Source organism: Watersipora subatra, chromosome 3, assembly GCF_963576615.1.
Source record: "Watersipora subatra chromosome 3, tzWatSuba1.1, whole genome shotgun sequence".
Taxonomy (NCBI): domain Eukaryota; kingdom Metazoa; phylum Bryozoa; class Gymnolaemata; order Cheilostomatida; family Watersiporidae; genus Watersipora; species Watersipora subatra.
In genome coordinates this window covers 73210861-73222961 of record NC_088710.1, presented here as the reverse complement: position 1 = coordinate 73222961, position 12101 = coordinate 73210861, and the positions used below count along the sequence as shown (strand labels likewise).

General features: G+C 36.9%; 2 protein-coding genes across 2 annotated transcripts in view; one reads left to right on the top strand and one right to left on the bottom strand.

Moving 5' to 3' along the window:
* LOC137389606 (protein ovarian tumor locus-like) overlaps positions 1–743 on the top strand; it is a 35162-nt gene extending 34419 nt beyond the window's left edge. Inside the window, exons 11-12 of the mRNA XM_068075665.1 lie at positions 446–534; positions 629–743. Coding sequence (XP_067931766.1) covers positions 446–534; positions 629–715 — 176 coding nt within the window. The 3' untranslated portion in view covers positions 716–743. The remainder of the gene's footprint in view (positions 1–445; positions 535–628) is intronic.
* Positions 744–1065: 322 nt separating this feature from the next.
* LOC137389607 (tRNA (guanine(37)-N1)-methyltransferase-like) overlaps positions 1066–12101 on the bottom strand; it is a 31542-nt gene continuing 20506 nt past the window's right edge. The window contains exons 2-7 of the mRNA XM_068075666.1: positions 9390–9686; positions 8968–9148; positions 5185–5373; positions 2306–2488; positions 1399–1626; positions 1066–1293 (exon numbers count right to left, since the gene is read on the bottom strand). Of these exons, the coding sequence (XP_067931767.1) occupies positions 1079–1293; positions 1399–1626; positions 2306–2488; positions 5185–5373; positions 8968–9148; positions 9390–9686 (1293 nt within the window). The 3' untranslated portion in view covers positions 1066–1078. The remainder of the gene's footprint in view (positions 1294–1398; positions 1627–2305; positions 2489–5184; positions 5374–8967; positions 9149–9389; positions 9687–12101) is intronic.

The window sequence follows — 12101 nt, the reverse complement described above, 5'->3', positions numbered from 1 at the left end:
TGAGATGCCCGGTTGAGGCCCTACATAAAAGAAACCTGTTGAGGGGGCTGATACCGCCCCCCCAAACCCCCAGATGCTCATAACTAGTCGCCTAACATTAGCCGCCCCAATTTGCAACCAGGGAAAACAGGCCTGCTTTTCCAAAAGAACTTGTTATCTCAATTTGCTTTGCCACGCTGCTCAGTCCGGCGTATTAGCCATGAGTTTAGCAGAAATTGCCCAATGAGCCCAACAACACACAACGGTTACCTGCATTTCTAATATGACGATTTTATTGTGGATATCAATGAACAAAGCTATTTAATTTCGCGTTTTCGCTCGTTCGTTATGATAGTTTAGTTTCGCTCATGAAATGTTCGCGCGAGGATGACTCCTCGAAAATGCGAAAGTTAGATGACGCGAATACATGTGTCCTAGGGTAGCAAGAGTTATTTTTCCTATGCAGATAATGCAATCACTGGGAATCAGCTATATGCCTCTATGACCCACAAAGCCTCTGCCAATGCCAGCTCTCCATATAATCAGCCAGAGATGGTATGATATTAATTTCATCCTTGCACATAGAATCTTTTCTAGTTCTTCTATAATATACCCAGCTAGCTACAGGTGTACTTATTATATTTTACAGTGGTCATTTGGACAAATGTCAGGTGCTTTATCGTCTATGGTTTCGAAGCCTTCCCCACCAGCTGAAGGAGCTTTGCAGCAACAATAGTTCCACTTTAAGCATTGCAGTATTAAAATTGTAAATAATTCATTGCATGTACAGCAAAATAGATATTTCTGCAAGCTAATATTATATTAAATCAGACGCGGCCATTTTTTATGCACGACTAGTTATTTCAGTCCCAACTTGTGTTATTCATCACTTAATGTAACATTCTACATTACTTTCCATATCAGCCCCTCGCAAAGCCTTTTTGACAAGATTCCATATATTATGTCAGAGATAACTCCATATACATCATATATTCATTGCTTATGCCTTATTCTTATACATCATTAGTATATTTGTATTGTTCATTCTGTTGGTAAGCTTTGTTTCTAAGAATATTGTAAATACATAAAACACGTATTATTAGCTGGCCAACTTAGGCCTCTTCTTTTCTATTACATCATCTGATGTTTTCAACTCAACCATAGTATTCCATTTAATATAGAATTGCGCGCATATCATGTCTTTGTTAGGAGCCACATTGCGCACCCTCCTACACTGGCTAGAAGTTACACTATTGCTGTCCACACACAGCACTCCATTAATTCGGCTAGCGACATCCTCTCCATAATCAGCTTCTGAAATGAGCAATAAAAGTAGATAATTGCACTACTAGTAAATTGGTCATGTCACAGTCAATAACAGGGTGATGCATTGACACGTAATAGCAAAGTCTTGCTTACCATTACTGAAACAGTAGCAGAAGATCTGGATTCCCTTAGTCTTTGGTGCTTGGAAATCCCTTGCATCATTGAGGAGTCCGACAAAAGAGTCAAGAAACCTGATAGCTGTTGCAGGCAAATTCATAATGACTATGTGCTGCTTGACACTTTCAGTGGCGTGTAACAGCTGTTCTTTAACGATTGTGGAAATGAAGTTTCTACCATCCATGTTGAAGGTCTGGTATTCACCTAAAGAGACCACACAATCTTGCCTTACCTTCGCTAGTGAAACCGCAAGGTTCATTATGCCTACAGCTAAGCCTCTGCTTCTAATCACCTTAATATATGAAAATTTGGACATGATCAATGGATTGAGCAGATACATAACTTAACATTGAAATTATTTCATAACGTAGTATGTATGAAGCTTCAAGAACAATTGCAGCTTTGAATAGGAGTGCATTTTATGTAAGCCACGCCCCTTATAGTGGTGGTAGTGAATGGTGCTTTATACCACCTTTGTACTTCAGAAAATGTCATGGATTCACCACAAACAGCACAAGTGGTAGTAGTGGTGAGAAAAGAAAAAACACAACGCTTCCTTTAAAATTAAATAAAAAAATAAATACAGAGTAAACATATTTGAGTAAATTTTGCATTTTGTAAATATTTTTTATTGCAATCTCATAGTTATGAGGAAGAGAGTGCAAGAGCCCTGAACAAAGCCTGAAATGAGTGCAAGCATTAAGGTTGGATGTTACAACTAAAAGAGAACAAAGGTAATATACATTATGTTCATGTATCCATGTTAAAATAACTATATCTCTATTACAACCTCCACGCACCACCGGTTTCCTGTACTGTCAAGGCTACATCATTCACTGATCTTAATACAAAGACCATAATAATAGTTTGTAGTATTCTATACCTTTCACCTTGTTGCTCTTCATATTAGAGCAGAGGGCCTCGTATGAGTTAGGGTTTAAGTCATTTGCGTATACTGTTGCACCCTTCTTAGCTGAGGGCACAGAGAATGGTCCAACGCCAGCAAATGCATCAAATACAATTGTGTCAGGTGTCACTTCAGATATGATTCGTTCATGCTCGGTTGCTACAACACAAAATCGGTTTTCAGCTCATGAGCAGTTCGCACTGATTCTTCTGTTTAATCGAATGCCTAAAAGAAGTTATCTTATTTAAAAATGATCAACACTGGTCTCTATACCCACACTTCTCTGCAGTGTACTAACACTTTTTCTATACTCATACCTCCAGGCTGTGTACTCATGTCACTCTGCATTGTACTCGTACTTCACAGATTCTATATCCAGACTTATATTTTATACTACCACTTTTGTTTATTGTACCGATGATATACAGCCCCCACATGGGGGCTGTATATCATTGATTGTACCCAAACCTCTCGCATAGTCAAACCTTTTTAATACTGCCATCATATATGTCTACCTTTGCATTTAACGATCTCTTGTTGACAAAATGCTGATAGAAAAGAAATCATGCAAAAAACCACTTATAGTTTTGCTAGATGTAAATAACTTGACCTGTACAATTAGGAAAACCTGCATAAAGTGGAATGACATGAAACTTACTGCTCCTGCTCAATTAAGCAGAACAATGTACATGCTCATTGTCATGTACATGACAATGAACATGTACATGCTCCTGCTCAATTAAGCAGAACAATGTACATGTACTTGGTAAAAGTGACTTCAGCAGTGACTATCGTGCAAACATCAAAGCAGACTCTATTTTATGATAAGCCAAATAGAATGGAACAAAACTCAGCATTGTCTGCCTACTGACAAGATGATCTCCATTAGCTGACCATAGACCATCTGATCAAAGAATGACAGTTCTAGTTATATCATAGCATGTTATTAGTTAATATATATTTGTATATTTTGCACGCTTCGATAACACCTCACCACAAATTAACACATACCACTAAACACCACAAATTATCATTTGGATTATATCTTTGTTCCAGACCTTAAAGCACATCAATTACATAAGTACTTTTATCATATATTTCAGTACATCAGAGTCTTGACTTTCGAATTAGCCTATATTCAATACACAAAGAATAATAAAACTATGAAAAACAGGGTATCAAAAGTATATCCTGCAATAAAAAACCCCTTGGTTGTGGTTCCCACAATGTGATGTCATAATTATCATTTAGCCTTTGTTGTCGATCCTTTTCGCTGCCATTGAGGCTGCGCTTTTCTGTGACAATCGGTGCACTTAAACCCAGAGAGCGCTAATAATAAACTAGGATTCTAGATAATCAACAATGCCCGGGGATTGTGCTAACGCCCGACCAATACAAACACATGTTCTGGGTTAATAGATTTCGGGTGATTGTTAGAGTTTGCTTTTTTCATCCTTTCGGTCATTTTAAACATTTATAGTAATTATTATTACATCGTTTTATATGATGGCATTGTTTGTCCCATACAGAAATGATTAATAACTTGATTTATAATTAATAAGCAGTTAAATATCAAAGAAAAAAATATAAAAATTAAAATATTTATATTATATTCGAACAAATTATATGGAAAATAGAAAATAGGTGTATTGGAAAGTTAAATTAATCACTTTATGTATGATACTAGCTAATAGGCAGATTAAGTTATTTACAGTAGGCTTCTCTATTTTGAACAACCCCGGAGTGCAGTGAGTCAACCCCAACGATTGATTTAATTGATTTCTACAACAAAATTAAACAAAAACAGAGATGGCTACTAACATACTTGGTTTTTAACCACCCATGGTGGTAAAGGTAATGAAATTACTTCGATTAAATTGTGACCTGCAGTGGCGTGGCCCTAGGACTATATGTAAATTGAACTCTTGCGAGATCACGCAATGCTTGAAATTAATTAGCCTCAGTCGTGCCCCTCAACATAACAATAAAAAGAAAGGGCTAGTGCATGATATCATTAGGAAAATATAGTATGATGCTTAGAATCTGAGTTGTTTATCATAAAAATAATTTGTACACGGAGAGTTAATGACACTGATTCCTTTGTCATCTTCGTTGGTTCTCTGGAGTTGTCCTACCGTCGGCTGCCACTAGCGTCATTATCGTAGTTGATAAATATAAGAGGTAAGCGATAAAAATAAGCGGTAAGAGCATACAACACCGAATATCAAAATTGTGATGTCATAATTTCCGCGTCTATTATTACCGTTGAACATTTCTGCGGTAGAGCTCTGGGGAAATCCTTTAAACGCCAACCAATGTCTGTCTCATCATGTTAAACAATGGCTCATTTGAAAGCCAAGACATTGAAGAACCTGAATAAGTACCTGAGTAATTGATGTGCTTTAAAGGTTACTAGCTACATGAATATCTCGTAACCTTGTTTGCCTTACAAAACCCCTCCAAAAGATCGTTTAATAATCGTAACAGCACAAATGGACAAGTCAAATCATGGCAACTTCGCAAAGCTATCACCTGTTTGACATACCATGATGAGACTGGACTGACACTCTCGAGGACACTATTGTACCCTAATAATAGAAATCCCTTATCACCTAATGTACATAACCAGTAAATATTCTTAATGCTTATCCTCTAGATTTAACATGTTCGGCTAAACATTGTTTCATTGAATCTGTGGTTGAACCTGTAAGTTGCAATGACGGAATGTACACTTGAATAGCGTGGTAACATACTCACTAAAGTATGCTGTATAAGATCCAACAATTGCAGCATTTTTACCATAGATATAGTAACCCTATATATATAGGGTTACAATATCTATGATTTCTACTAACCTAGCCTCGAATTCCAATAGACTTTGGAAAAATCAAATTTAAAGCTGCAGCCATTTTCCTTTGCAATTACATTCATATCGTCCACTCCTGCCAGCAACTCCATCACAAAGTTTCGGTATGTGTTGTCGATGCTGTCTGTTTTGTTGACAACGCTTCGCAAGTTTTTGTGCTTGTCAAGTAACACCTGACCTATAAATAAATGATGGCACAATGCATCAACCGGAACATGTCACCCAAGTGGCAGCCAGTCTAGTAGTAATGATTCATGTAGCAAAACTTTGCAGTCACTTCTCTACATACACATATACATGTATTTACCTCTCTGTTATACGCTCATTCACTATTTACCTACTAACTCACTTTAGCTCTGCGGAGCCCCTTGTGTTAAATTTAACACATCAAAATTGTTGAAATCATATATGCCTTTTATATGCACCAATTTGCTAATTCTTCATTATTCCTAAAGCCCAATGTGTTATATTTACCACAAAATCCAAGAAGTTTGATTGGCTGCTAATTATGGTTTATTGTCAATTCCCACATGGCTTCAAATTGTATGGCATGCATGGTGTAAATTAGTTTGATATCTGCCAACTTTTCGAAGGTTACGAGGTTAGTAGAATTTATACATTTATGGAATTACACAAACAAAACGTTCAATTTTTACATTATTGCCAATAGATTGGTGGCAAATACTTGAACAACCTAGTTATTCAACTCAGTATATTTGTGTTATAAATAGCACATTGGGTCTCAATGGAATGTCATTGAGTTGTGAACAGGACTTTCTTTTAGAAATGTAATAATAATGCTTTACTAGTACATGTAATAGTAAGTGGCCACCAACTAGTTTATTTCTGAAATTCATTTTATTGGTTTAAACCACAAATGAGCATCAAATATCTATAGCCTGTGAGTATGTACTAGACTATCCATAGCCTGTGAGTATGTACTAGACTAATATTAGACTTATTCACCTTGCAAAGACTAGACTTAGGCACCATGCAAAGACATAAAGCAGGACAGCTATCATCACTGGCCTATGATGGCTGAGAAAAGAGGACGGTGCAACCTGTGTATAGAAGAGCAAAGCAACATTCAGTATGAAAAATGTGATGTTCGTTTATGTCTAAACAAAGAAAAAAACTGCTTCAAGAAGTTCCATATGTGATTTTCACAATCATTTGTAACTTTTTTGAATATCCTAACTTTATTTGAAAATTTTGTTCAATTTTTCTCTGATAGTTACTATATTATGTTTGTTACATTTTTGGTAAGTTCGTCAATATATTATTAAAATATACTAAATTGGATCCTCTCTAGTCCAACGTGTTAAAATTGACGCATTTTAAAGCCTTTAAAAAACTGAAATTGAAAAAAAATTGAATATTTTTTTCTGACCTGATAAACAAATCACAACCAGCAGAAAAAAATTTCACTCGCTTAATAACACCTTTGGGCCCCGAAGGGCTAGACTTACCAGCCAACTATCAACTACCAACCAACCAAGATTCTCTCATCTAAACATAACCCACTCAACACACCACTATCCTTTCACTTAAATACCCCCTTATCAAGCCACTATTCACTAAGACTACCCACTATATACTTACCATTCACTCACTTACTTTACCCACTATCCACTCACCAATAACCCGCCATTTATTCACCATCCACTCACCTTTCATTCACCATTCAATCAGCTACTCGCCAGGGTTGGCTCGGTTTAATCCAATGGTTTAAACCGAGTGGTTTAAACCAGCCGAAAAAACAGTTTTTATGTTTTTTTTTTCGTTTTTTTATATTATTTTTGTGAAAAACATAATATTTTAAGCTCCTAATGGTTCATGTGCGGTAGAAATGCAAATATATGTAATTATCAGCTGTAGAAGTTTATTTAGGACACAGTAGTAAAGTGATGGCAGATCTCAAGTTGAAACTACATGAAATCCTCAAAACAATGAATTAGTGAATTTCATTTTCAATTGGTTTTATCAAGTGATATGATGATCTCTGTAGTGATGAAATATAAAAACCATGTGAAATATACTAATCCAATCATCATCTCTAATAATGAATGAATACTTTCTCAAGTCTGGCCAGTGAGAAAGGATTACTTATAATTAGAAATTAAAACAATAAAATCCTTTTGTGCAAAAGCTTTAAGTCTGCCAACTAATATTTCATTTATTGGGCACAAGCCAAAATAGTTGGATTATTAGAATTCTTCACAAGTTTTTTTGTGTTTTGAAAAGTTAAAGTTGTGCCTCAAATTTCCAACATGCCTCGCAAACAGGATTCCGTTTGGCAGTTTTTCACTCGAACTGCAAAATGCAAAGGTTTTAAGGCAAAATGTAATAGGTGTACTGTCGTAACGTGGGGTCACGCAGATAGGCTTGAAGCTCACGTAGCAAAATGTCAAGCTGAAAACATCAATTTAAACAGTGATTCTAGTATCCAGGTGATAGAAGTTGAGTCATGTGCCACTGTTCCAAACACTAGCAATGCATCTGCATTATGCTCTGCTCTACACTACCACACGACTAATCACTTGGATTAAAATTCCTACTTATACATAGAGCTGTATGTAAAATATTCACTTTATGTGATAAGATTTCTGCTCTGTATTTCATCGATCATGTTTGATGAAAAACTCATTCCGAAATTTCCATATGTTTTCTCTCTTTTTTCCCATAACAACTCCCACAGTACCATCTTTAACAGATGATTCCACATATGTATGTCCAATACTCAATCATGCAGCTATAATAAGTGATGTTAATTAGACTTAAAATTGCAAAATCCTTGGTAAAATTATAAAAACCATAAAAATCGGTTTAAACCATAAAAACTGGTTTAAACCAAAAAGACCTGGTTTTTTCATAAAAACCGTGGTTTTTTCCAACTCTGCTACTCGTATTTAGTTCTCTTACACACCATTACCCTCACTATATATTCGCCTACTCACCACGTATCCACTTACCTACCCACCACGCATTCACTTACCTACCCACCACGTATCCACTTACCTACCCACCACGTATCCACTTACCTACCCACCACGTATCCACTTACCTACCCACCACGCATTCACTTACCTACCCACCATGTATCCACTTACCTACCCACCACGCATTCACTTACCTACCCACCACATATTCACTTACCTACTCACCACGTATCCACTTACCTACCCACCACGTATCCACTTACCTACCCACCACGCATTCACTTACCTACTCACCATGTATCCACTTACCTACCCACCACGCATTCACTTACCTACCCACCACATATTCACTTACCTACCCACCACGTATCCACTTACCTACCCACCACGTATCCACTTACCTACCCACCACGTATCCACTTACCTACCCACCACGTATCCACTTACCTACCCACCACGCATTCACTTACCTACCCACCATGTATCCACTTACCTACCCACCACGCATTCACTTACCTACCCACCACATATTCACTTACCTACCCACCACGTATCCACTTACCTACCCACCACGTATCCACTTACCTACCCACCACGTATCCACTTACCTACCCACCACGTATCCACTTACCTACCCACTACGTATCCACTTACCTACTACCCATACTTTTTCGCAAAACCATTTGAAGCTTCTGCACATTTTATATTACAGCTAGTAATGTTACGTACTACTAGCTGCCTCACTAATCAATACTACAAGCCATTAAAGGAATACTTTAAACCAGTGGAGAAATGAAAATTTATTAGGAAATCTGTATATAATAGCTGCTTACCAATAAGGTGTTTATAAGAGAAATGGGCTTCCTTGAGGTTAAGATGGGCAACATGGCCAATAACTGAAAATCCAGTAACATTAGGAACTTCATCGGGTAAGACTGCCCTCAGAACTTCCTCAGCTGTCCAGTTTTCATAGCCAATGTTTAGCTCAACTAGTCTATACTCTGCTTCATTCAACTGCCAATAAAACTGACCTGGATAAAACAAACTAACTTGCATTTCTTTGTAGGTATTCAAACCATACTAGACTTTATATACAGTACTTAATATCTTTTTACACACTGTTGGTGTACGCATAGGAAACATACCGGTACAGAATAGCATGTTTATCACTATGTTCATCTCATAATTTAACTGAGACCATTAGCTTTAATACATGGCGGTAGTCCGAGTATTATTAGAGCCAATTATAACTTACCATCTCAGAAAACTCAGTTTTTGAAAGAATTTCTTTAGCTTCATCTACAGAGCTGAATATATCTGGATGCAAAAGGAAACATCGTCTGCCATCTGTGTCAACTCGGATGTTTTTCAGATTTCTCATACATACGGTATGCTTTCGAAGATGTCTATTAAGGGCTCCAACTTTGTTTTCTTCAACAGCCAAACTGACCACGTCAACTTTCTTTCTGAAAGCACTTCGATCTAAACACTGCATTCCTTTTACTTCTGAAGGTGGACTCAGCATTCTTGATTTGCTTGTGTCTCTCCGTGTCTGTAGAATAAAATGAGTTTGATTAGAAGTCATCACCAACAGTATTTGTTCATGATCTATATATCATGTCTCACCAGATACATGCACAGCTCACACCTATGTCTTATACGCATGCACGTAATCGTGCCGTCAATTAAGATCAATGTCACCTCCTGAAATCTTAGTCTTTCCTCTATCACGTGACGCCTGATTACAACCACTTGCATCGCCATTGCCAATGCTTACACCAAGTAATAAAAAGCAAAAGAAACATTGTGCTCATATCCTTACACACTTATTCTGACACTTATCCTTTATATCAGTTGCAGTTCCATGAAAGATGTAACCTGTCATCCAACTGAATTGTGTAAAGAACTACTGTATCATTGTAGATCAACAAAGCATTATAATAGACATAGATTATATAAATGGATGGTAGATCTTATCAATAATACAATTGACAGGTATGTTTTCTTCATATAGCTTGCATTGCAAGTTTGTTGCTTTAGCTCAAGAAACTTTTAAAAAACTGGCTATTAATGTGTGTATATGCATGTGCGCACACGACTAAACAGGCTTTTGCTAAAATTTGCGGCCGTTTCATGGTCTAAACGAGTGTGTTTCAAGGTCTGAACGAGTGTGTTTCATGGTCTGAACGAGTGTGTTTCATGGTCTGAACGAGTGTGTTTCATGGTCTGAACGAGTGTGTTGAAGATAACAAATTCGTATGAGTCTAAAGAATCTCCAGAAAATGTGATACGAGCAGCCATCATATACTTTTTGTTGGAATTTTTTTTGTTTTCGTGTCTCCATGCCGAGATATTCCACAAGCAAATACATCAGAGTTGGGTAGAAGACTGCATATTTCTGGTCACCATGTTTGGTTACATTTTTAAGGAATTCTTAAAGGTTGACTTGCATAAAAATTCACATTACAGTTATTTGGTATCGAAAGATTCACCATGTCTTACTCTGCTGTGTTACAGGTGCAAAATATGTGGAAATGTGATAACAAGCTCTTAAAAGCTCAAAAACAAACAGTTAATCGCCGCCCTCATGAAACTGCCGTAAATTAAAATCCTTTTCCAAAACGGCTCAAATGGGACGTAGCTGAGCAAGATGGCTCTGTGTACACTTTCATGCAACCTCATTCGTCGAAATATTTTCACAAATATACTTCACACATTCAATAAAACTATGTCTATTGTCCTTAGGCGTCTATTTCATCATCATTGTAATGCTGTCATTTTAAGCACTGATATCTCAAAACCCACCGTAAAAATTCGTTTAATTTTTTAACCTTAGGTCGAAAGAGTGCATAACATCCTCTGATAAACATGACGAGCCTGTTGGTCAGCTGTGATAGTCGAAAAATGCTGCAGAAATTATTCGTGCTGTTTGGCAGGAAGTATGGGTCACATGATCAGATTACGACTAGACGATTAGACCAAGCCGAAACAAAACAGTGAAGTAGCGAGCATCTTTATTTGATACGGGCTTTTCAGTAAAACCCCGGGTGTTTGTCACAAACTAGTCCTACGAGAAGTTTTATATTGAGACCTTTATTGGCCTTTCAATTCACGTGATAATTGTCAAAATTGTCAGATAATTGTCACGTGTCAAAACAATAGCTAAATCGTTTGACTACGTCGGAGAAATAAATTGATTCCGATCTACAGCGGTTTCGTGATGGCGGCGGATTAACTATTTGTTCTTGAGCTTTTACGAGCTTGTAATCACATTTCTACATATTTTGCACCTACAACACAGCAGATCAAGACATGGCAAATCTGTTGATACTAAATACCGTATATACTCAATTATAGGACGCACTCTAGTATAAGACGCAGCATAAATTTCAGCCAATTATTGAGAATAAAGGGTAATTCAAGTATAGGACGCACTTCAATTGATCTCTTCACAAGTGAAATTTTCGCACGATCAATCGATTGTTTTCTCACTTATAGGGCTCAGTTGACTGACTGACAGGTAAGTTTTAACGCTGGAGTGAATTCAACTGAAGTCTGCCGGCAATCAATTTTGTACCGTAATTGGAATCAATAAATCTTTTTACATGCGCGGTCTTTTGTGTTGTTTTTGTTTGTCATGAATAAATCTTTTGAAAACGAATCTGGTTGTTATTTTCTTGTCAGTCACGTGACTATATCTTGGAAGTGAGCAATCATTCTTAATCTTCCTTATAAAGGCGTCCGTTTGACTCAACAATAAAAAGCTACGAAAACGTGAAATAAAAACATAATTCCATTTATTTATCACCTCACTCAGACATAGAAATATGAAATTCATTGCAATTTTTACAAGTGTATACATAATAAAGTGACAAATGTTTATTTTCAAAAGCCGTGGAATTCTTCTTCATCAGATGAATCTTCAAGGAGTTTCTTGGCTTGTTCCTCGGTGAGTATATCGTCATAG